At 39.0% G+C, this 23892-nt stretch overlaps 1 protein-coding gene across 13 annotated transcripts in view; it reads left to right on the forward strand.

Moving 5' to 3' along the window:
- The first annotated feature begins 849 nt into the window (after positions 1–849).
- The window catches only part of cast (calpastatin), a 56285-nt gene continuing 33242 nt past the window's right edge, over positions 850–23892 (forward strand). For 6 of the 13 annotated variants that reach the window (XM_072714158.1, XM_072714171.1, XM_072714164.1 and 3 more), the window contains exon 1: positions 9583–9742. In XM_072714158.1, coding sequence (XP_072570259.1) covers positions 9668–9742 — 75 coding nt within the window. In that variant the 5' untranslated portion in view covers positions 9583–9667. Of the gene's footprint in view, positions 1037–9582; positions 9743–20908; positions 21079–23892 lie in introns of those variants that run through there. The other 7 variants (XM_072714159.1, XM_072714165.1, XM_072714168.1 and 4 more) reach the window with 7 other exon arrangements.

The raw sequence follows: 23892 nt of genomic DNA on the forward strand, positions 1-23892 counted from the left end.
ATTGCAAGTACTAGCTCTAGATAATGCCCCACTTAAACCAATGTGAGCAAACTTCTCATGTTTTACTTTATTTCAGTGACGTTTGAAGTAATTCTAACTCAGAGAAATAAAATAACGGGGGAAAAGCACGGTTTATCCGAAAGCTGTTTACAAACCAAGCACTTAAATCGTACACGTGAAAATACAGACACTTCACCGTGTTCGGGTCACTTCCAGAAACATGTGCACAAGGGTTAAAAGGTTAGAGACTCAAAAAAACGTAATCAATCCGAAGATTGGCGAAGGACACTCGGGCTCAGAATTCAGTGTCGGTGCCTCGCATCACATTCGCTAGATAATCGACAGCTGTGATATCTGCAGCCTACAGAGTCCGGCACAATCAGCCACTTTTGGCAGCTCCTAGTCGCCCATAGCAAAAAAAATAAAAATAAGGAATGGACTTGTTTGAGTGGGAAAGAACAACTGCCTGCTCCTTACTAAGAATTTCTGTGGCCCAATATATGAAGCTAGGAAATACAATTCCCATAATCCCATGCGGGAGACAGGTCGGTTACAAGAAACCCGACGAGTTTCCATGTCCTCAGTAATTACAAGGTTATACACTTTTGTTACTCACAAATTTGTTTTTTGTTAATGCGGTTTGGTGAGACTTTAAAGGCTTAAAAGAACGGCGTGAATTAGAAGGATATATCCCTTTTAGTAAATAACTCCCTTACGTTTTATTCAGACTGAGCAGTATGTAGTCCACGTTACAAAACAGTGTATCCACGTGACACAATTTAGCCGCAACCAGGGGGAGGCGCCGACTGCGGATATGAGATCCCGCCCCTGCACCTCTGCGAGCTTCGGAAAATAGGAATGTATCACAAACTTCTGTAGTTATTCAGCGGGTGGGGCAACAAGTTGTAAAAGGGACAGCACTAACGCTACCAATATTTCTCTGAATTGCCACTAGCTCCCGAGTGATCACTGTTTTCTAAACTGTCTAAAGATGCCGAACAAGAGAAAGCACAACCGTCATCAAAAATCTAAAACGGTGAGCAAACTATTATTATTATTATTATTATTATTACTCTCTACGTTTGCTGCGTTGTGGGTCCCAGAAAATTATTTCAGTAGTAGGATATATAACATAAGTATACAAAACATGAAAAACATGTTGCGCAGTTAGAGGAATGATTTATGCATACTACAGTGCTTTTTCCTAATTACATGTTCTCGGAGTTAAGAAACATCAGCTAATGTATAATTTTCTATAAATTTGTACTATCTTGAAATTAATTATCGTAAGATTGCATCCATTGGATTTAATAATCACGAGCTTTATGGGTAATGATGGAAATCATGTTTATGTTTAGAGCTAGGATCTCATTTTACGGTTTCTGCTAGCGACCTATAAAACTATATGAATTTTGATTAAAATAATTCTTAGTTTAAGAACATGTTGTTACACTTTGTAATACAGGCTAATACAGTTTGCGGTTCGTTTTCAGGGGGTTGGGCGTTTTAGGATTCCCGTTTTAAAGGCAAGCTGTCCTCTTAGGTCTTGTAGCAATTAGTGTCTATTGTTTCATTCTTTAATTTGATATGCGAACTTAACTTGGCAAATAAGTTTAGAAGGTGTTTGAACTGAATCGTCAGTTACGATTTTTACGCTCAGTTTACGTTCATGTATATTTCGGCTGGATAAAACTTTTTGGTAGGACATCGCAAACCCTACCAAAAAGTTACCCGTTTTTTTCGGGTAACATACAATAACGTACGAATGCAAATGTACCAGCATAATAAACAACCATTAATTAAAGTCTCACTTTTAGCGGATTGGGATAAATCCCTTTCAGCCCTAATCCCGAGGTGCTCAAATTCACCTTCAGGCTACACTATACTGGATTAAATAAGCAAATTGTTTACCGTGTTTATGCCATTGCGTTTGAGGCAATATTAACATTAATGATTACCTCATGCATCCATAAGTGCATTGTCTATAACAAAGGTGTCAGACTCCAGTCTTGGGGGGCCGGAGCCCTGCACATTTTTGGGTTTCCCCTCGTTTAACACATAGCTGTTGAGCTTAATCATTTGTGGCGGAACATGGAAAGAACTAAGCTACACAGGGCTCCGGCCCTCCAGGACTGCAGTTTGACACCCCTGCTCTATAACACGCATTTTCAGTACAGGGTAATGGTGAACATGAGGTATATCCATGAAAAATAAGGTCGGGGAGACTGAGACTAGGTAAGCCTTTCCTGCTTAAAGCTGCAAAACTGGTATATTACACAAGTGGCATTCCCCCTTATAGTTGTAGATAAATAATAAATCTCAATTGACAGCAAACGCGAAACAATGTATGACTGTTAAACCTAATTTTAATTAAGATTACGTTATTATGTATCGCATAAATTGTGTTGTGCTAACAGTTCTTACATTGTCTGCCACAAATGTTGTCAGTTTCATAACTTACTGTAGATCACATAATTCTCATTATTTTAGGACAGATCTCAGGAACTAGTCGTCACTGAAAAGTGATGAAGGGTTGTATCAGTTTTATAATTCAAACCACAGGATAATGTACATTTCTTTTGGACAATACCATGATATGTGTGTGTGTGTGTGTGTGTGTGTGTGTGTGTGTGTATGTATATATATATATATATATATATATATATATATATATATATATATATATATATATATATATATATATATATATATATGTATATGTATATATATATATATGTATATGTATATATATATATATGTATATATATATATATATGTATATGTATATATATATATATGTATATGTATATATATATATATATATATATATATATATATATATATATATATGTATATATATGTATATATGTATATATATGTATATATATATATATATATATATATATATATGTATATATGTATATATATATATATATATATATATATATATAATATGCTTAAACATACAGAGATATTGTTTTTGGTCCATATTGTCCAGCCATACTTGGTACTGAGGGAAGTCATGAAAGTTCAGTAGTCCCCCTGTATCCACTAGTTGCTACTGTAAAATTTTACTGTGTACCTGAAGAGTTTTGTTAATTGTATTTCTCTTGCTGTATGATTCATGGCCTTTTCAGGTATAAATTTCATAGTATCAGGGCTGGAAAATAAACTTGCCCACTTTTCTGAGGCAAGGAAAAAGCTGAACAGAAAAATCACGTCAGACTAAATTTTTCACTGAACTACCCCAGTTGGCTAGTAGCAAAAATTGTGAAGTTCCACCCCTGGATAGTATGATGTAACACCAAATGCTTTGCTCTTGTAAGAAAGTAAGAAATGCTGCTTTTAGGAATGTAGCTAATCTTCAACCGAAGTCGCTATACTAAATTTTGCAGTAAGGTTAGCAGACAAGTTAATATTTAGTATTTCTGCAGAACAAGTTATGATATGGTACCTTTTTGTATTTTCTAGCAGCTTTACTTAATATAATTTTGCCCTTCCTTTTTGGATCTGTCAGCCAAATCGCTTGTGCAAGATGGAAAATAAACATCACTCCACAATTAGCATTTAATTTGGTAGGCACTGCCCTCTAGTGTCAAAAGAAGGTTTGATCTAATGAGTAGATCAGAATCTTTTTACTGTTACAAAGTATTTGTCTCCACTATCGTCTCTTTTTATTATATCCTCCTGAGATCCCACCCATTCATTTATGTCCATTGTAGTGGACATTTTGTTTTTGCATCTATCTTTTCACTGATGTAAGGAAACGTATTTATTCCTGTTGTGCACTAAAGAGGACATGCTGTGAAATTAAAAATAAAAATAAATTTGAAAAAATCTAAATTGTAAGATGTCTTATTTCCTCCAAAGACAAATAACCTAAAATTGAAGGACACTTTTTTTCCTTGGGTCTCAGGAAGATATAACAATAAAGACTCTGACCGAGCCTTTGGTCAAGAGAATGCAAGTGGCACACCTCTGTTTCTGTGAGAATACTCTTGTAAGCTACCTCAGAAGTGATCCATTGTTGTCAGTTTATTTTTTGACTTTTATTTTTTGTATTCTAATGTCAATTGTGTTGTATTGCAGTATAATGGGAACTGCTTACAGTGATCAACCACTTATGTGGATCAAAAAGTTTGGGACAGAATCATTCCTGTACAAATGCTGTTTAAATAATTTTCTTTGATCACCTTATTTTGCGTTGCGGTAACCTATCTGCTTCTGTCTAGCTACCTGAGGCTAATGCGGTGTGCACAGATGGGCAAAAGAAAGTAATTTTCTCTCAGTGACAAATATAGACTTATGAAAGCTTATGATAAACTGACAAAACGAGCCACTGAGACAGCAGTGAAACTACAATAAGCACTTTGAGACAATGTAATGTCGTGGAAGTGCGCTGTATAAATAAAGTTGAATTGAACTGAATTTGTGTACAGTACTGTACTGTATTTAGTGTATTTTATCTATACACAGTTCAGTAATTTTATTTGTGCAGGACTGTAATTTGAAGAGCGTTTGAAACAGCTGTACTGTATTCTGTATTTGTCAGTAAAATTCAGTAAAGTGACGCAGTCCGTTTTATTACCTTATATTTATGTAATAAATATACAAATGTCAATTAGATGGAAATCTGCCTGAGAAATAAAAAAGAAGAAAGAATTGGTTATAATAGTCATCCTTTTACAGTGATCAATTTCACCCAGACAAACGTGATCACTGGAAAACAGATTCCACTGTATTTTTGAGCACTTACATTTTGCTATATTAAGTCAGTTAATATAATAATATCATATCTTTTTAAAAGTAACCGGAGATGATGGAGTTTATGTGGTCAAAAATAAGTTTTTTTTTTTTTTTTTTTTAAATTACTATTAATCTTCCTAAATATGTTGAGTATTTAGTTTTGGGTATGTAGGGTATTCACATAAGATTAAAAGTATTTTTTGTATTTGACTTGCCCTTGTAAACAAGTCAGTAAATGAACAATGATGTATTCATTCCACAGTCCTACCCGTGCTCTCTGATTCTGCACATGTATAAATGATGGTGTTTTAGTTGGCAGCCTTTACATGTGTTTGGTGCCTTTTGTTCAGCTCCATTGTTTCAGGGGCTTTTTGGCTTTTGATGGGAGTTTCAGCTCATTTTGAAGATCCCCAGTCGAGTGTGTTCTACCCTGGTTGACATGTTTGCCCCAAGAAGAAATGTGATCACACCTTGGGAGTAAAAAAAAAAAAACCCAGCAAAATAGCAGGACCTAATACTTCTTTTATACTTTGTATGTTGTAGTAGTATAACCAGTGTGGTCAGATTCAGGTCTTAGAATTGGCTTTTTTCTTTTTTTTTTTCTTTTTCTGACCTTTTCAGTGATGACTAGTAAGAAAATTTTATGACAATTAATGTAATTATACTTTCTGGAAGATTTGCTTCTTAATGAAATATAACACTGCTATGCATGAGTTCTGATGTTTTGCAAAACATCTTAATTTTGATGTGCCGATTTCAAAAATATCCTTTTTTTTCTGTATCATATGGTTTATTTGGTATTTGATTAAATTAGTTATAAATTTCAGTTATAATATGCTCAACCAAATCACCAGGGCTCAATTTTTATGTTTTACGTGGGATATTAACATTAATGCTGGCTGCACCTTAAACAGTAGTGCATTGCTTAATTTAAAGGGTGCCACTTTACAATAAGACTCCCTTTTAGCATTTGTAAATGGTAGTAACTCATTAATAAAAAGAAAACTGTGTTATAACTTGTTTTAAATTATCTATTAATAATTTACAAAGTGTTACAACCTAATTAGTAAGCAGATTGTAAACCATTCATAAACCCTTTGTATGGGTAGCCTTATTGTAAAGTGGCACCATTTAAAGATATTATAAGCACCATGGCGGTGGCTGTAATGATGAAAAGCTGTTCATCTAAAAGAATTGTGTTAATTCCACTGTTTCATTTTGCTACATATGTGGAAACTATACTCTACAGAGACAAAGACAAAAAATAACTCATTTTGTGAAGAAAGCTTACCATATGCATGTAGATTGGGGACCAAGATGAGCCGCAGGCACTTCATAGAGTATGCAAACATGGGCGTGAAAAAATCACTTGGTTTTTGAATTCCAATGGTCTGGCGTGAACCCAAAAATCATGGTGATGATTGTTACTTTTGCATGGTTCAATTCAATTCCATTTATTTTTGTATATCACCCTAAGGCGCTTTACATGAGTGTGTTGTATAATGCATTACAACACCATTGAGTGAGATCATGGGATGTCAACATGATGGCAGATTGTTCGGAAACTGTTCAGGTGATGAAGAACACAGGGAACATAGAAGAAAAATGAAGAAACGTTTTCGTCTGTAGGAACTCTCGCTGTAGTTGGAATTGAATGCCATACTGATGTTCCCACGCTGTTTATTGTTATGCGTATGATTAGACTGTTGCTGGAAACACCTGAAAATCATCTACGTCTAAGATTTTCTTAGTTGAGAGATTTTGTTGAAAAAAATATTTTTTCAATGTTTTGTTTCACATGAGAGCTGTACCGCAAAGCCTGATGGGGGTAACACATGAAATCAGTTTTTGGCAAATATATCTGATAAAGTTTGGTGATACTATGGCAAACTATACACTGTTATTTGCAGTGTCTCAAGCTTCTTCCAAGATTAAGTCCCATTTTACGGTGCCTGGTCACATTCAAAAGTAATTAATTTTTATGTATTTTTTTTTTAGATTGCATTTTGCGTTTCTCTGGTATCATGTTAAAATTATCATTTGATCTAAGAAAAATCCTGATGCGATAGGCAAATTTCAGCCACTTATTTGAACTCAGCATGTCAAAATTGTACAGTCACTTTCAAACACAGAGACATCTGACAATTTTTGTTACGTCACTGAGAGTGTGAATGTAGACTCGGTCCTCTGTCCCATGTCGGGGTTGGGCAATTCTTCTGGGTCCTGTGACCAGACCGATGACAGGCTCTGATAAATGCAAAGGTGTGACTAAGAATAGCTGGACTTTACCAACTGAGTTGTGTCATACAGGCCACTGGGCTGCCAGATCCCACTCATCATGTGTTATTTGTGTGGGATTGAATCCTGGGGGCAGCTTTAGTGCTAGAGGTCCTTCTAGGGTTTTCATAACTCAAAGGCTTGTGCTTCTTGATCTGTGATTTCACAGACATTGCCATGTTCCTGCAGGCAAATTAAGGTCATCTCATCTTCTAGCTGTGAAACAGAGGGCACTTTACTGTCAACTTTGCATGTTATGCACATATAATTCTCACATCGCATGGGTCGTGATAGTCAACTGGGTTGAGACCATCAATAAGTCACGTTAAAACACTTCCTCCATATTTTGGATTCCATAGAGATGACATTGAGCAAAGGAAGTAATTATTCAGCACTGCTTTGGGTCTGTTGGCACAACTTGCAGTAATGACACCAGTACATATGACAGGCTGTACTGGTATATAATATATTGTCTTTGGCTGTAGTTTATTTAGAGTAAATTTCTTTTTTTTTTTTAATAAATAGTACAATATTGCAAAAATTTCAAATATTGTGATGCGGTGATGAGTTTCTAAAGATTTTTCATTGATGAAAATGAGATGAAAAAAAATTAATGCAACGATGACAATATACTGGCAGTCAATGAATATTAATGGACTCATTTTGAAGTGTAAAATATGCATCCATCTGACAAGTAGAAGCCATGCACAACTCACAGAGCAATCCCTATTCTCAACAAATATCATTCACAAATTATCATGGGGAGCTCCCCCATGCAAGATTATCTGCAAGATTAAAAAATACTGGAATAGGTTTTCCAACATATGGCTAAATTTCATATTTGATGCAACAGTAAACAAGACTCAAACTGTGGCGCGGCAATAGCAGGTGAAAACAACAATAACTTGAAGCTCTATAAAATAAACAGAAACAAATAGTTGCCTTTTCTTTGAATGTGTTTGAAACCTTCACTGCCTTGAACTGAACTAGGTGTAGAAATAAGCAAAATCCAATTGGTTTTCTCTAGTCTGATGCCTTTTTACAGTTTTGAGAGAGGAAACTTAAGTTTTCTATACGAGTTCTGTGTGCTGGTGTTTTTTCTTGTAGGGTTTTATGAATTAAGGTGTCATATGTGTCTTTTGTATGAGACGAAGTTTTGGTTTGGTTTTATTTATATTTTATTTATGATAAAGTTCATATGAAGCCCTTTTTATAATTACCGCAATATGTCATATTAGCAGTGCTTCATAACTACAACAACAGTTAAATCTCTTTCCTTAATGACCGCACGTTCAAACCAAATGTCATGCCATGATAACAGCTTTACAGATGTTTCCATCAGAAACCTGTACGAAGGACAGAGGTAGACCAGTTTCTCTTGGCATGAGGAACTGAGTGAAGGACTTGGGGTCAGACAGTCATTGTGTCGTTTGATCAGGTCAGATTGGGCGAGTTTCCGCTACAGGAAAGTTAATATTACTGCAGGCATTTTGATTAAGAACTAAGCTAGAACCTGCCAGGAAGGTGATGTTTTTAGCCATTGTTGCTAAAAGAGCAAACAAATTCCTTAGCAGTAGATTACAGTCAGTGTTGGTTCTAATTTTCATAAAATCAAGTGAGACGTTAATCTTCTCTGTTATGGCTTATGCACTATGGTCATAACATATCAACTGTAAATTTTGCCATTATATTCTGTAACACTGTTAAAGTCACTAATGAAACAGAACTCCAATGTTCCCTTATTGAAGTGAGATAAAATGCACGTCTGGTGTTTGCAGAGGCCTGTGTGTCTGCGTCAGCGCTGATGTGGAATGCTGTTCCCCCTGTAACGCTGCAGCCTCTTTATAGACTTCAGGCCATATTCTTACATCACACTAGCTTTTTATCTCTGCTGCGTATTTAACAACATCTTTATCAGGTATGTGAGGGACAGCAGTACGATTCATTATGTTGTATTCATTCATGCTGTCTGTGATGTTTGTGTGAGACGCCTCTATTAAAACTTGACATTTAACCCCGAGCAACTTTTGAAATCACAGAAAATGTGACAAGTCGAGTTACATTATGTGTAAACCCAGTAATGTGAGTGAACTAAATGTGATTATATTCTACATATAAGAATCGTACATATTTATTTGCACTGCATTGGAGTCGGCTATCAGTAACCATTCTAGTAGGCAGGGCCAAGAATTGGTGGAGTTCGACAACTTTTAATAGCAGGCTGCCGTAAAGATATGACAGGAATTGATGGTGCTTCTTTTGAGTGGGATTATTAGGCTCAAAGTACAGCATAACATATTTCTATTTCTGGCTAAGTATTTCTGCGTTTGCGTGTGTGCGTTTCCTCGGCATGAATATGAGCGTGTATATGTGCGTCTGTGTGTGCATTTCGTTGTTCTGACAGATATTACGTTATGCGTTGCTGTAAGGTGCTGTGACAGCAGGGCACCGATATTCCATTTTTAGCCCAAAGTTGAGCCTGCCCAGCTGCTGAGCCGTCCCCTTCATCCCCACCCTTTGGTTTTCCACACCCCGCTCCTCCCCCTCCTTTGCCTGGATACTGTTCCCACCCCTGGACGTGTTGAGAACACGCAGCAGCGGAGTGCGAACAGACTGACTCAGTGAGCAGCGGAGAGCCAGCGTCATGGGGCAAATTTTCAGCTGGTTCCGACCCCCTAGGGACAGCCTGCCCGCACAGGATGTGGCTGCAGAAGAGCAGGTGAGCTGAGACTGAGATTTCACAGATCAGCACAACTGCTGGGAGTATCATACTTTTCAAACAGTAAAATCTCGGATTGCGAGCATAATTCGCTACGGAAACGTACTCGTAATCCAAAGCGCTCGTATATCAAAGCGAATTTTCCCATTAGAAATAATGGAAACTCAGATGATTCGTTCCACAACCCAAAATATCCATATAAAAATGGTTAATACTAAATATAAAGTAAAAATACATAAAACAAATTAACATGCACTTTACCTTTTGAAAAGAATCGTGGATGGTATAAGGGAGAAGAGAGAGGAGAAGAGGAGGGTTATTTTGTAGGACGACTTTCACTATAACAGAATCACTGCTATCTGTTGGCTCACTGGAATCTTTTTCTGTTTGTGCGACTTTAACAAGGAACCTATCCAATTACAGCCGCTTCTGCCTCCTTTCCGATTTCGCGGAAATGTGGACATTGCATTGTCGTTAAACAGATTCATCGCTCGCACTGCTACGCCCTTATTCGGGTGACTTTCTACTAAGTTTTGACTATACGAGTGAGGGACGCCGACTAAGACCGAGCATGGGAGACGATTACCCACAATCCCGCAGCGAGAGAGAGAGAAGAACCATCGGCTCAGTTGTGATCACGTGACGCTCGGCAGGCAAAGCGTATATGTAATACTCGTATTGCAAGACCTCGCTCGTTTATCAAGTTAAAATTTATTTTAAAATTTTGCTCGTCTTGCAAAACACTAGCAAACCAAGTTACTCGCAATTCGAGGTTTGACTGTACTTTCTCTGCAGTGTAAGGCTGCTGTTTGCTGAAAGCATGGGAACTTTAGTCCACTGGAGTGTTTCTGGCAAATGTCCAAGTGAGCGAGATGGTGGGAGGGGTCAGGAATGTGGAGAGTCACAGGCCAAGTCCGGGAACGAGAGTCAGCTCCTACTGGTGTTGCCAAATGCAGAAACAGACTCTGTTTGCTTGATCACTTTCTGAATCTGTGCACTGGCAGAACTATATGTAGTGCAGTCAAACTGTGATCCACAGAAATGGGGGGGGAAGGGGGCTTGAAGAGTTGATGGGTCCTTTCGTAGGAGGATCAAGATGCTATTGATCTATGACTTTAAATTACCAAAGCGTACATTGCGTTAAGATCCGCTGGAAGGCAAATGATACACATACAAACACCCTTTACCAGGCTGCCATATCTGTCTCTCTCTGAGCGTAAAGTTTTAAATGTTTCTTTTTTTATGACAAGGTTACTCAAGTTCATACCTAAAGATACATCATACATCAGTAAGATTTAACCATTAAGGGTCAGAGGCTAAATTTGTTTGTGGTCATGAACGTGTCCAGAAATAAGGAGAGAGGGTTCTTTCATCTTTCATCATGACACATTATAAGTAGCTTATGTTACTGAATCTGTGTGTGGCACTGTTTTGTAATACTGACCGGCATTGACAAGGTTTGTTTGTTGCTTTTGCTCATCATTTCCATCCAATGTTCTGTGTTTTATCTAATATTTTTTTTAACTCTGTTGACTGTCATCTGTCTAAACCTGAAAATGCATGATTGTGGTGCAATATAATGACAATAATGATGGCATGACAAGTTGAATAATTGGGCAATATTGGTCTGTCTTTGGATATAGAAATCAGTTATGTGATTCATTAATAACAAACATTGGTAGTTTTGTAGATAGATTATTATGTACTTATAAAATCTCTAGTATATTTCGTATAATGTAGTCCAGAGTGACTGTTGGGTATCTGTAGCGTTGTAACATGGAGGTGTGCGGTCTGCCAAATGTCGTGCTGTTGAAAGTAGACCTGCTACAGTTTGGTTCAGCCCTGATGTGTAAAACCTGGCAGGCCGGTTAACAGGAGCTGTCAGAATGATTTTTTGGATGAATTTGATTAATGCTACAATCACCTCGTGTGTGTGTGTGTGTGTGTGTGTGTGTGTGTGTGTGTGTGGTGTATATATTACGTTGTGTGGACCAAATGCCAATGTGGTAGAAACCTGTTATTTTGACCTTGTGAGGACATTTTTGGTCCCCACAGGGGGAAACTTTAAGATCAGCTTGGCAAATTTCCCGCAGGGGAAATCCAATGAAATCCAATCAAAAAAACCTATGGGTAAGGTTTGGGGGGCTTGGTAGAGGTTAAAGTTGTCATAGTTGGGATTATGGTTTTTCCCATAGAAATGAATAGACCCCCCCCCCCACAAAGATATGAATACGAGTGTTTGTGTGTGTGGCTCAATTGCATCAGCAAATAACACAGCAGCAGATATTTTGTAAACAAGTTAATTGAATCCAGTTGCCACCGTGACAAATTTAGTAGTAGTTGATCGGGATGATATGATCAGCCTGAGCTCATCCAGTTTGTTGCACAGAGACCTGGTGTTGGCCATGAAGAGACTGGGTAATGGTGGTCTGTTGGGTGGTCTGTTGGGTGGTCTGTTGGGTGCTCTCTTTAGCCGAGCCAAATGGCCAGCCCGACACCCCCTCTTTTGTTTGCGTTCCCTCCTCCGCCTCCGACGCCTGCCGCCTGCAAGGGTAATCCACGGAGACGCCGGTGCTCTCGTTATCTCTTCCAGTATTCCGTACAAGCGGTAAAAACCATCTGTTACCGGAGATGTGTATATTGCCCCGATGTTTAAGAGTTCGTTCCAAGCTTAAGAAGTCTTTATCTCACATAACACCACATTCAAAATCACGCAAAAAAACACCATGAATTAGACGACATGTTGTGCGATGACTAGCTGGTTGCATGCATCATACAAAAATACCTACATATTTTCATGTGTTGTACAACATAATACCTACATATAAAATAATGAAAATGTAAATTAATATTTAAAATAAATGATTATCATAAAAAACCTGAAGCCTAACTTGTATTCCTGATACACACACACACACACACACACACACACACTCGCTGGCTACGTTATTAGATACACCATGGTAGTACCAGGTTGGGCCCCCTTTTGCATTCAGAATTGCCTTAATTCTTCATAGCATAATTTCAACGATGTGCTTGAGATATTCCTCAGAGATTTTGGTCCTCGCTGACATGATTTGTCGGCTGAAACATCACAACGTGAATCTCCTGCTCCACCACGTCCCATAGGAGCTGTATTGGATTGAGATCTGGTGACTGTGGAGGCCATTTGAGTACAGTGATCTCACTGTCATGTTCAAGGATCCAGTCTGCGATGATATGAGCCTTGTGATGTAGCGCATTATCTTGCTGCAAGTAGCCAGTAGAAGCTGGGTACACTGTAGTCATAAAGGGATGGACATGGTCAGCAACAATATTCATGTAGGCTGTGGCATTTAGATGATGCTCACTTGGTATTAAAGGGCCCAGACTGTGCTGAGAAAGTGTCCCCCAGACCATTACACCCCCCACACCATTTCACCACCACCACCAGCCAGAATCGTTGATACAAGGCAGGATGGATCCATGCTTCCATGTTGTTTACGCTAAATTCTGGCCCTACCATCTGAAGGTCGCAACAAAAATTTAAACTTCTCTTATCTGCTAACGTTTTTTCAGTCTTCAGTTGTCCAGTTTTCTGCTGCAGTAACTAATCTGCTTCAAGATTTGCCCTGTTGTGCATTCATAGATGCTCTTCTGCATTCCTTGGTTGTGGTTATTTCAGTTGCTGTTGCCTGTCTATCAGCTTGAACCAGTCTGGCCATTCTCTGATCTCTGCTATCAACATGGCATTTTCACTCAGAGAACTGCTGCTTCACTGCGTGTTTTTTCTCTTTTTTTTTGGCTCATTCTCTGTAAACCCTATAGATGGTTGTGTACAGTATGACAATCCCAGTAGATCATAGGATATTGATACACTTGAATATCATGATATTATGTTTTCTGATACTGTATCGATTCTCTAAAACACTGAAATGATTTTAAATTGATCATTTACATATAATATTTGCATAAGATTTGTGGCAAACGGTGGTTCGTTTTGAGTTGTTTAAACCTCCAAGCACTAGATAGATTTCAACACTTTTATCTTCAGCCATTTGACTATTCCATTCCAGTGTAACAAGGTTAACTGAGCAGTGTTGCCAAGTCATTTTCTTTTTTCTGAAATTGAAAGGTTGTAGTTTTTTTGGACATGTTCTTATTTTGAGGTTGCAGTTTTAGGGCTTTTTAACCTAATACAAATTTTTATAATAAATTTATCATTTTAAGAAATTCAGATATTAATGACAGTTGTACTACAGAGTACAGACCCAGCCCATCGTTGATCAAATGATTAGAAATTCGATAACTGACAAACTTATGTACATAAAATAGCTTAAAACGTAAACAACGTCATGCCATCAAAGGCTGCATTCATTTTACGCTCTGTGTAAAGATGCTTGGGTAGTGATTTCCCCCTGGGATCAATAAAGTTAATCTTGGTCATAGTCTTATTTAATTTTTCATACTGTCATACTGCCCATGGATGATATTGCGAAATATGGCATTTTGATGGTATTTTGATTTTCAAAAGCGTCGCTGTTTATTCATACAGAAAGGGAGAGTCCCCATGATAAATACTGCTGGTAAAACAGACTTTGCTTTTCAGGTTTTTTAAAGCTGCTGTATTGCTGCATTGTTCTCCTGATTTACACATTAACTCACTTGTTTCCTTGCTGGCTAGTTTCAGCCATTGTGACTAGCTCACTTTAATTTTTAAGCACTTAAAACATTTTGCATCACTTCATTTAAATTTAATTTTTGGCCAAAATTTGATCGAGTGATATAAGGTGAATTAAGTGCTCTTGTTATGCTGATATACTGCATAATTTTGCATTGCTCTCAAATATTTTCATTGTGTTGAAATATTTACGTGTACACTATCCTGAAATTTCTGTAAATGTGCTACAAAGGACTATATTTAGTTTATGGCAAACCATAAGCAGTTACTGTCAGAATAGCAAAAGCAAATGATAAAGTTAAACTTTAGAACCATGCCTCCAGTATTTCAGTTACTGTTGTATGAATGTTATATTTACAAGGAACACCCATAATATGGCAAACACAGGACAGACAATGTTCCATGCGGTCATGTATATTGGGCTTATTTTTCGGTTTGATTTCTTCACTTACTTTGCATTATTTTGGGCCTATTTTGGGCTTGTTTTCTGTGGTGAGGTTGCTAGTTTTGTGAGACTTTGCAACACAAACTGAGAAATGTGAACCAAGATGGCGGCCTGCATAGGTGCAGTGGCTCTCCAATGCCACTGTTTTGTTGTGTAATACCTCTCTCAATATGTGCTACTGGTTTCTTAGCTTCCAGTACCTGCATTTAATTTATTGCTTATTTATTCTTCTTTATTTTGGGCGTATATATTTTATATTCTATTTTATGATGAATCATACTTGCATTTATCTTCCATTAGTGTTACTCTTTTATAGTGTTTTCCTTATCTCGGCATCTATAGGCTTGCTCCAAAAGAGATATCATTTTACAGTAACAATGAAGGTATCTTATCTATGATAGGAAGTAGCATGAGGGCACACCTCTAACCTAGCTGACTAGTGATGTTATCACCGATGGCTGAATCCGAGTTAGACCAGCTCAGGTGTACAGAGCTGAAGTGTGACCTCATTTTGGTTTCCACAATAAAGAATGCATTATGGAGATTGACAAGAGCCATGCCCTTTGCAAGATTATGTCATGAATCTTGCAAACACATTTGTTTGTTTGTTTGTTTATTGTTTTGGTATGGGTATTTCTTTGTTCAAACTGCACAAAAAGTAGTATTAATATGTGTAAGATAAAGTGGACTGTGATAAATGCAAATGCAGATCCCATAGGTGATTGCATTTAAAAAGTAAACTTTTCTACTTTTATGCTATATGATGGTATGTTCTTTATACTATGACAGTTTTTGTAAAATTAGATTTTAAAAATCAGAATATATTGCATCGCTTACAGTATCACAATATATTGAATGGCAATCTCTGCATCATGATTCTTGCTGATGCACTGCCCTAGTTGATCAGCAGTTTCTGAAATACTCAGACCAGCCCTAAAAAAATGTACCCACAAAGTCAAAATAAGATAGGGTCCCTACAATGTGTATTATCACAGAAACACACACACACTCACACAGGTTTGCAATAATATCTTTGTGGGGACTCGCCATTCATTTATATGGGGAAAAATGTAATCCCAAGATAATGACCTTAACCCCTACCCAGCCCTAACCTTAACCATAAGTAATCAAACTAAATACGAGACTTTTGGCATTTTTAGTTTTTTGATTGCATTCACAGATCTTTGTGTGGACCTGAAAAATGGTCCCCACAGGTCCTTGTGGGGATCTAAAAATGGTCCCCACAATGTCAAAATAACAAGTTTTTACTACATTGTGGGGAACATTTGGTCCCCACAATGTAAAATAAACATAATCCACACACACACACACACACACACACACTCTGGTTTTGCTTAGCTGCATGGAAAAGGAGACACACTCACATGATATAGGGTGAGCATGCAATCCTCTCACACGCAGTATGGGGGCAGCTACTCCATTTCATTCCTCTTCCTGTTCCCTACAACATGGTCAGTGGTACCAGTGCTTCTAAAGGCCCCATTTGTGTATGTACGCATATGCCCAGCGATGAACTGGCACCCCACAATCACCTACTCAATAAGTAGTGTGGTAGCATGTAGGGAGTAATAAGGAATTAAAAAATCAATGTAGCTCAATACACAAAAAAGACCTGGTAGGATGCTTCCTGCACTCCCCTCCCCCCAAAAAAAGACCTGGTGGGATGCTTCCTGCACTCCCCTCCCCCCAAAAAAAGACCTGGTGGGATGCTTCCTGCACTCCCCTCCCCCCGAAAAAAGACCGAAATGTAACGTCCAAATCATCAGACAAAATAAAGAATTACAAAATGACATGTGTTCAGGTTTCAATTTTTCCTAAGCAAAATTATTTGGAGAAAAACCAACAACATTTGGGGACATCCCCACAGTGTGTGTGTTTGCGCACGTGCATGTGTGTGTTTGTGTGTGCATGCTTGTGTGTGTATGCATGCATGTGTGTGTTTGTGTGTGTGTGATTGCGTATGTACGTCCCTATGTGTGTGTGCTTGTGTGTGTACATCCCTATGTGTGCGTGCTTGTGTTTGTTCGTGTATGTGCGTGCGTGTGCTTTGGTGTGCGTGGCTGTGTGTGCATACTCTGAGTGCTGTGCATGTGTGCCTGTGCTGAGATACACTAGCCTCCTCCTCAGGCTGCACCCCAGCTCCTATACCTCAGAAAGGCTCTGATTCATATGAAGTCAATGTGTTTTATATTATGAACATGCTGTAGCATGTACAGCATTTTTTCATGTGTTAATACATTTGTTTGCTGTTGGTACTGGTCAGAGCATGTGAGCGGAGTGGAGCATAAAGAAATGTGAGCAACGGCACTCAGAATAGAAAATATTTATTTTTAAACAACATATAGGCAAAAATGGACAGGTTTGGCAATGGCATTCCACACAAAATAGGCTTAAAAATAAAGGAATCAGTGGGCTTAATAGCCTAAAGAATATACAGGCTAAGCGCATCCACGTTTTAAATTCCTCAGTTATTTTCTGTTGATGCTGCTGCTGCTGCGTCTCTCTCTATAAAATAAAAATTTCACTGACAGCGTTACGTGAATTAAAAAAATCCTATTAGACCTAATTTGAATGACAAACTAATTTATTTGATTACCAAATTATAGGCTTTTATACTTTTATTTACTTTATAGACTTGATATGCTACAACCATATAAAACTTGCTCACGTTTTGCTCTGGCCTCCGCGTGTTCGCTTAGCACACTAGAGTTGTGACGTTCGCGAACGAACCGATTCTTTTGAACGGCTCATAAACATGAACGATGGGAGCCGAGTAGCGGCTGGAGGGGAGCCGTTCTTTCTGTCGTTCTTTTTTTCCTATGCGTGTTACACAAATTAGCTCCTCCGCGAGACAGAACAGTTATAGGGGGAGGGGCGCACCCAGCGCAGGGGTGCTACTGCCTAACAGCATGATGATAGTTGTGCACGCATCCTTCACTTCCACATTGTGTGGAAGTGTTTGTAGTAAAAGCTGTTTTGCACAGAAATTCATTGCAGCCGGCTTTGTTTATGATGTTTATTTGTGAGTAGGTATTGTATGAATAACATAAGTCAACGTAGCTTTACACATACACACACTTTGTACTAAAGGTAAATCCAAAATAGTGATGTCACTGTCTAAGCAGAGGGATGTTGTGCAACCATATGGAATATAGTCCACACATGACAAATGAGGTAATAATCAATATTTCAGAATAATTCAAACTCAGATATTGGTGTGTGATATCTGAGTTTTAATTATTTGACTACAAATCTCACCTCATCATTCCTCCCAGTGATTATTTCCAGGATAAACTGAGATGCCCCCAAGCTGGCTTCTTAAAACTGACTAAATATTTTAAAAGAGCCAAAATAGCCGTTCTTTTGAACGGCTCTTTAAAAGGAACGGATCGCCAAGATCCGGATCCCCTCAAAGAGCCATAAATCCCATCACTATAGCACACTCATGTTTCCGAGAAAGATCTTTTTAGATTCCAAAGCGGATCTAAATCTTGATAATTGTACAGATGAATTCTGGGAAGATTTGCGCACGCCTCAGAGTCGTAGTGTGAGCGGTATCGGAGCGAGACAGAGCGACCGCTCCATCCTTAATTAAAAAACCGCTCCGCGTTCTGACCAAATTTCGCCCGCTCCGCTCCTCGCTCACGCTCCACTCCGCTCCGCTCCACTCCACTCCGCTCACATGCTCTGGTACTGGTCAGACAGTTCAAAATACCTGTTTCAGTAAAAGTACATAAAGAACTCTCAAATAGTAGCTAGAGTGTTTATTGCTTGTTTATTACTAATTTATTGCATCCTCCCTGTGCACTTGCCTGTGTGGATAACTGTTTTTCGATGTTAGCATCATGTAGTCCATACACAGCTGCATGAAGTCTGCTTCTTTCTTAACACCCTCAAACTTGCTGATATTTTTCATAGTTACCTTGTCTCCCCCTTGTGGATTAATACAGGTTATCTATTAGGAATGCTTGCTGGATACTTATAATGCATGGTTCCCTGTCCGGCACCATAAAGTGGTTTCACTAAGGTAAGGGTCTCAGACTTATTCACCGGGATACAGGCGCGTAGCCAGTAATGGGCCAGGGCGGCACTGGCCCGCCCACATTACTCCCTGGCCCACCCAGGCAAGTTTGATCAAAATACATTTTTAGTTCATTTTTATTATTCAAATGTATTAAAAAATATATATTCATATAAACCGGATTTATTTATTTCAAACCGTTCTCTGCTGAGAGTTTTCATTATTTTAATTTCTTTTACTTTTAGCCTACTTTATTTTCGGGTGAACTGTCTGCTCTGCACTGCTGACTAACCTGAATAAAATAGACAGGTTATTGTCTATGCTGGTGGTTTGTCCAGCCTTTATTGAGCACTGTTGAACATGATGGTCAGACGGTGTTTTGTTATTGCCTTTGCCGAATATTGCAAAATAAAGGTGTGTTTTTGCAGTTTGTTTGTCTATTATTTTTTCTACTCTCTAAGGTTTAATTATTATTTAAGTAATATTTTTTCTAGGAAAAAATATAGGCCCGCTCACTTTTTCAATGGCCCGCCCAAAATACAATTTCTGCCTACGCCACTGCCGGGATAGGAGGGAGAGAAAAATTCCCACGGTGAAGATCAGGACGGTTACATTCAGATTAAAATTCTACATGTCATGAAACATTGCGACACTTATGGAATCGTACCAAAGGGTGTGCCATTATTGCTCATGCAATTATATTAATGCCGTAATTTTTATGAAATTAAATATTAATTATTTTCCTGTTTGTGGCTCAGTGGGCACGGTGGCTGAGTGGGTTGCCTCATATCTACAGGGTTGGGATTTGGATCCTACTCTGTGAGTGTGGACTTTGCGTTTTCTCCCATATCGTCTGGCTTTCCTCAGGGTATTGTCGTTTCCGCTCGCAGTCCAAAGGCATACAGTTAATTTGGACTCCCACCCCCCCGGTTTCCCTGCCCAGAAGCAGTGTTTAGATGGACGGGCGATTCAGTGGTATTCCCCGCGGACACAGCACGTGCACACTGTCCTGTGACTGTTATGTCACGCTCTGGTCACTGACCTTATGATATTATTAGGGTTTGCTCACTGAATAATTTTTCCCCCAATAGGTAGAAGGAAAAACACATGATAAGCGAAACATAACAAGTTAATTGAGATGTTTTTTTTTTCTTGAGCAGCAGAGGGCACTGTTTCTTTAGTATGAGTCATTTAAAGTTCTTTAAAGTTACAGCCATTGATTTTGTCGGTCTATGTCGACTTTGGATATGCACTGTAAAATGTCTGCCCTTTTATCAGGTTTAATTCCCGGTTAAACATATCATGTTTCTGTAACCATTTGTCAAACTTTGGAGTCATTCATAGTTTTGATTGTCTTAATGCCTTTATACAAAAAAGCTGGCTTGTAACCAAGAACAAGTTCTACAAATTTGTGCATTTGTAGAAAACAGACTCCCTCCCTCTCTGCCACCTCTTCTCTCTCTCTCTCTTTCTTTATTCTTTTTCTCAGTTTTCCTCATGTTCTTTCAGCATTTTGCTTTCCTCTTATCCCTCTCTCTCTTTCTGTCTTTCATTTCCTTTCCCTTTCCTTTCCTGACATTTAAGTGTGAAGGGAAGGGGGGCTTTCCTCAGCTTCATGTGGTGCATTTCTGTGACCCCCCCCCCCCCCGAATGTTTGGCCCATTCGGCATAGATTCCAATGCACTGAGTTTCCCTGACACACCCAGAGCCCTTCGTTCAAAGCTCTTCCAGCCACCTCATCTGCCACTCCACCGTCATCCATACTTTACTAAATAAACTTAGGAGTTTATTTTTTATATTTGCATCTATGTTAAAAAATTACAAAAATAAAGTATCTTATTCACCAGAAACAACTTTCAGCATGTGTGTGGAGTTTTATTTTTCCTGGCCTGCACTGGGAGGAGGCGGTCCCAGGATTCTGTGTCAGCCAGTGGTTGGCCAGAGGTGGTGCAAAGCATTGTGGGAGAAGGGGTGTGGTTTGAGTGGCACTGGCCTGTTTAAAGTCTTAGTTTTGGGAGTGTTTTTATATTTTTTCCTTCATTCTTGTTCAGTGCTGTCTGAGGGATACTTGTATTTTAATAAACTCTGAGGGGGAATTAGACCGGCTAACCTGTGGACCTGTGGGACTCGCACTGGATTTACTTATATACTGACCTAGAGAGCCAGATTTACAGAAAAACACACTAATGGTATGTACCGTGAGCACTTCATAAATCTCATTTCCTGTGTGACCGCAGGGGAAGCCATTGTTAACCTGTCAGTGCTCGGTGCACTCATGTGTTCTGGTGTGTTGGAGGACTTTTCCTGTCTTCTGAAGTGCTGAGAAGAACAGTGTAGTATGTTGGTCCCAGCAATGTGTAAGGAACCCAAAAAGGAGCTGAATCCCAGTGGAAACGGGATTGCCACCTCCATCCATTGCTTTTATTATAATATTGGTCACATATTCTTGTTTACTACGACTCTCTGTAATCTGACATTGGAAATAACACGTTTTTGCTTTAACATTTCCTCTTAAAGCTGCTTTTACCTTATGTGAGAGTGGCGATTGCCCCCCATTAAAGCCAATATGTTGTCACTACTTTCTTTATAACATTAGTGTTAATTCCACACACTAAACGCTTCTTTTGGTTTTTTCCGTAGGATCCATCTCAGCTTGTGTGTTGTTTTCAGTAAACCATGAATGTTTATCAGTTGTCCGCCTGGCAACATTGCATACCTGAATACTGTTTTATATCATTTAGTGTATCCACAGATGGTCTGCAATACTCTTTTCAGAATGTAGATGCAAGTTTGCAAAAGTTTTTGTTTTCTCGATGCACGCCATCGTTGTTATTTTGGTCTGCAGCTTTTGCTGCTTGTGGTTGAGGGGTGGGGTCTCTGTGCCCCAGCATTAGTCATCATCTCTTAAAGAGGAACAGCAGACCAAGCCTGTAGCAGTTCAGGCCTCTGTTCCTCTCCAGAGACCTGCCCCTCAATGCAGCAGGTTTGGAAGACGCGAAACTCCGTGCCAATGCGGTGTGTCGACCTAATTCCCCTGTCTGCCCGCCTGTGGGACATTCCATGTGCTGCTGGGTCTTGCTCGCATTTTTCTCCTTACGTTCGTTCCACCTTTTCTACACCCTTTTTGGGTGGGGCTTTTCTCCCCATTAAGCTCCATCACAGATGCCAGGCATGGTATGACATAAAGAAATAACATCCATAGTCATTTTGGGTTGTCTTTTGTTTTTGTTGACGCTGGTTGCTCCCTTTGCTGGTTGCTATCAGACAGTCAGTAACCACACCCCTGTGCTTCGTCAGGCCAGTAGTGCGTCTTCAGCTAAGATACCGTTGGAAAGGCCCACCACAGTATGAATGTGGCCTCTTTTTTTAAAAACCTTCCTCTGATTTCATTCTAGTTATGGCTATTACGTTGCATCGTATATTGAAGGTCCTGGTAAAACATTTTATATGAGAAAACGGTTGTCCGAGATGTTTTTGACAATATGTGCGTATGATGCTTCAGTGTTTTGGTGCTGTGACGCCCTGTTTAATTATGCTGCTGTTTAAAAATACATGCAAGCACTGACTAAGGAACACGGTCCATCTGTTTGTGAATGTTCTATTTACAAAACTTCCATTATCTGAACCTCAAGAATCAATATGCACCATTTATTTTTCTGAATGCCATTTTTGGATATCTTAGTCAAGATTCTGCTGTGAGTTGCCGGTGTCTCCCCTCCCCCCCCCCCCCCCCCACTGTCCCTGTCCCCTCCTCATGAGGGTCTTATCCGGCTCCTTATACCTCATCACCTTTGTATGTCTTTGTCTCATCTTTTGATTGCTTGTCTTGGTTTATTGAATAATAGATTTTTTGGTTTCTTATCTCTTCACAAAGCACCGATTCCCATTCATAATGCCTGTGCGTATTTGTCAGAGTTTATTTTTGAGTTTAGTTTTGTGGGTCTCAAACAGGTTGCTTTTTTGGAATTTTGCCCATGGCATACAGTATAATGGTGGAGTGGTGTTTCTGGTTTAGGAATTTTCAGTTTCCAAACCGATTATAGGGCACAAATGAGCCTTGTAAAGTTGTATCCATGTATATCCACGGGGGAACATCTTTTCTGCTTCTCTTGTCGTCTTCTTGTTTCAGTATTTTGGGAAAATATGGTTCGCTTTAGGTCTAGCACTAGCTGCTAATGTGCAGTTCAATTTAAAAGCAATTTTATAACTATGTAGAGAATAGATACATTTTCTAATTTTGTGTTGGGATGGTTCCATTGGCAGCTCTGGGTCTGAACTGGTTATTAAATCTGATTTGGACGCTGATGAGCTGTAATGCTGTAATATTTGTGCCTTTTCACTTTCCCATAAACTTCAAGTGATTGTCATGTTTAACAATAAATAACAATGCACAGTTGAAGAGGACAGAATCATAACCGTGTGATCTCACACGCCACCATGAATTTGATGGTTTGTGCAGCAAAAAGAAACGAGTAAACATCTGCTGTGGAGAATGGTCTCTGTATTCTTGCAGTTAATTTCTGATTTGAGCTCAAACAAGTCAGCCATCTCTTGCTGTCAGTTATTGTCTATTATTACATATATTTAATGCGCAGCACAGCAAACTCATAGCAGCGGCACACGGATAAGATGTTTGCGTTTGTTGTATATGAATGCCTCCTTGAGGCTGATATGACACTGAACTTGAGGTATTGACACTTTATCGTGCCTTATGGATCAATAATATTCCCCATGCAACGCCTGGCTCTGTGTGCGTAGATCGTTTGGTGATACCTGGGCATTATATTGGTTTTTCTGGTTTCAGGCCAAGGCTCCCCTAGCTTCCGTTTTATCTTGCAGCAACATGTAACCACTTCTGCGAGGTAAGAGTCATGAGATGTCATGAGCCTCTGCATAGTATAACCATCCATCATCTAATCATGAATCCTGGTCAGGGTCTGGGGTTGAGTTGCTGGGGGGGGGGGGGGGCGGCATCTCCGATAGGATTATAGCCCATTAGATTA

Source organism: Paramormyrops kingsleyae, chromosome 7 (assembly GCF_048594095.1).
Source record: "Paramormyrops kingsleyae isolate MSU_618 chromosome 7, PKINGS_0.4, whole genome shotgun sequence".
Lineage (NCBI taxonomy): Eukaryota > Metazoa > Chordata > Actinopteri > Osteoglossiformes > Mormyridae > Paramormyrops > Paramormyrops kingsleyae.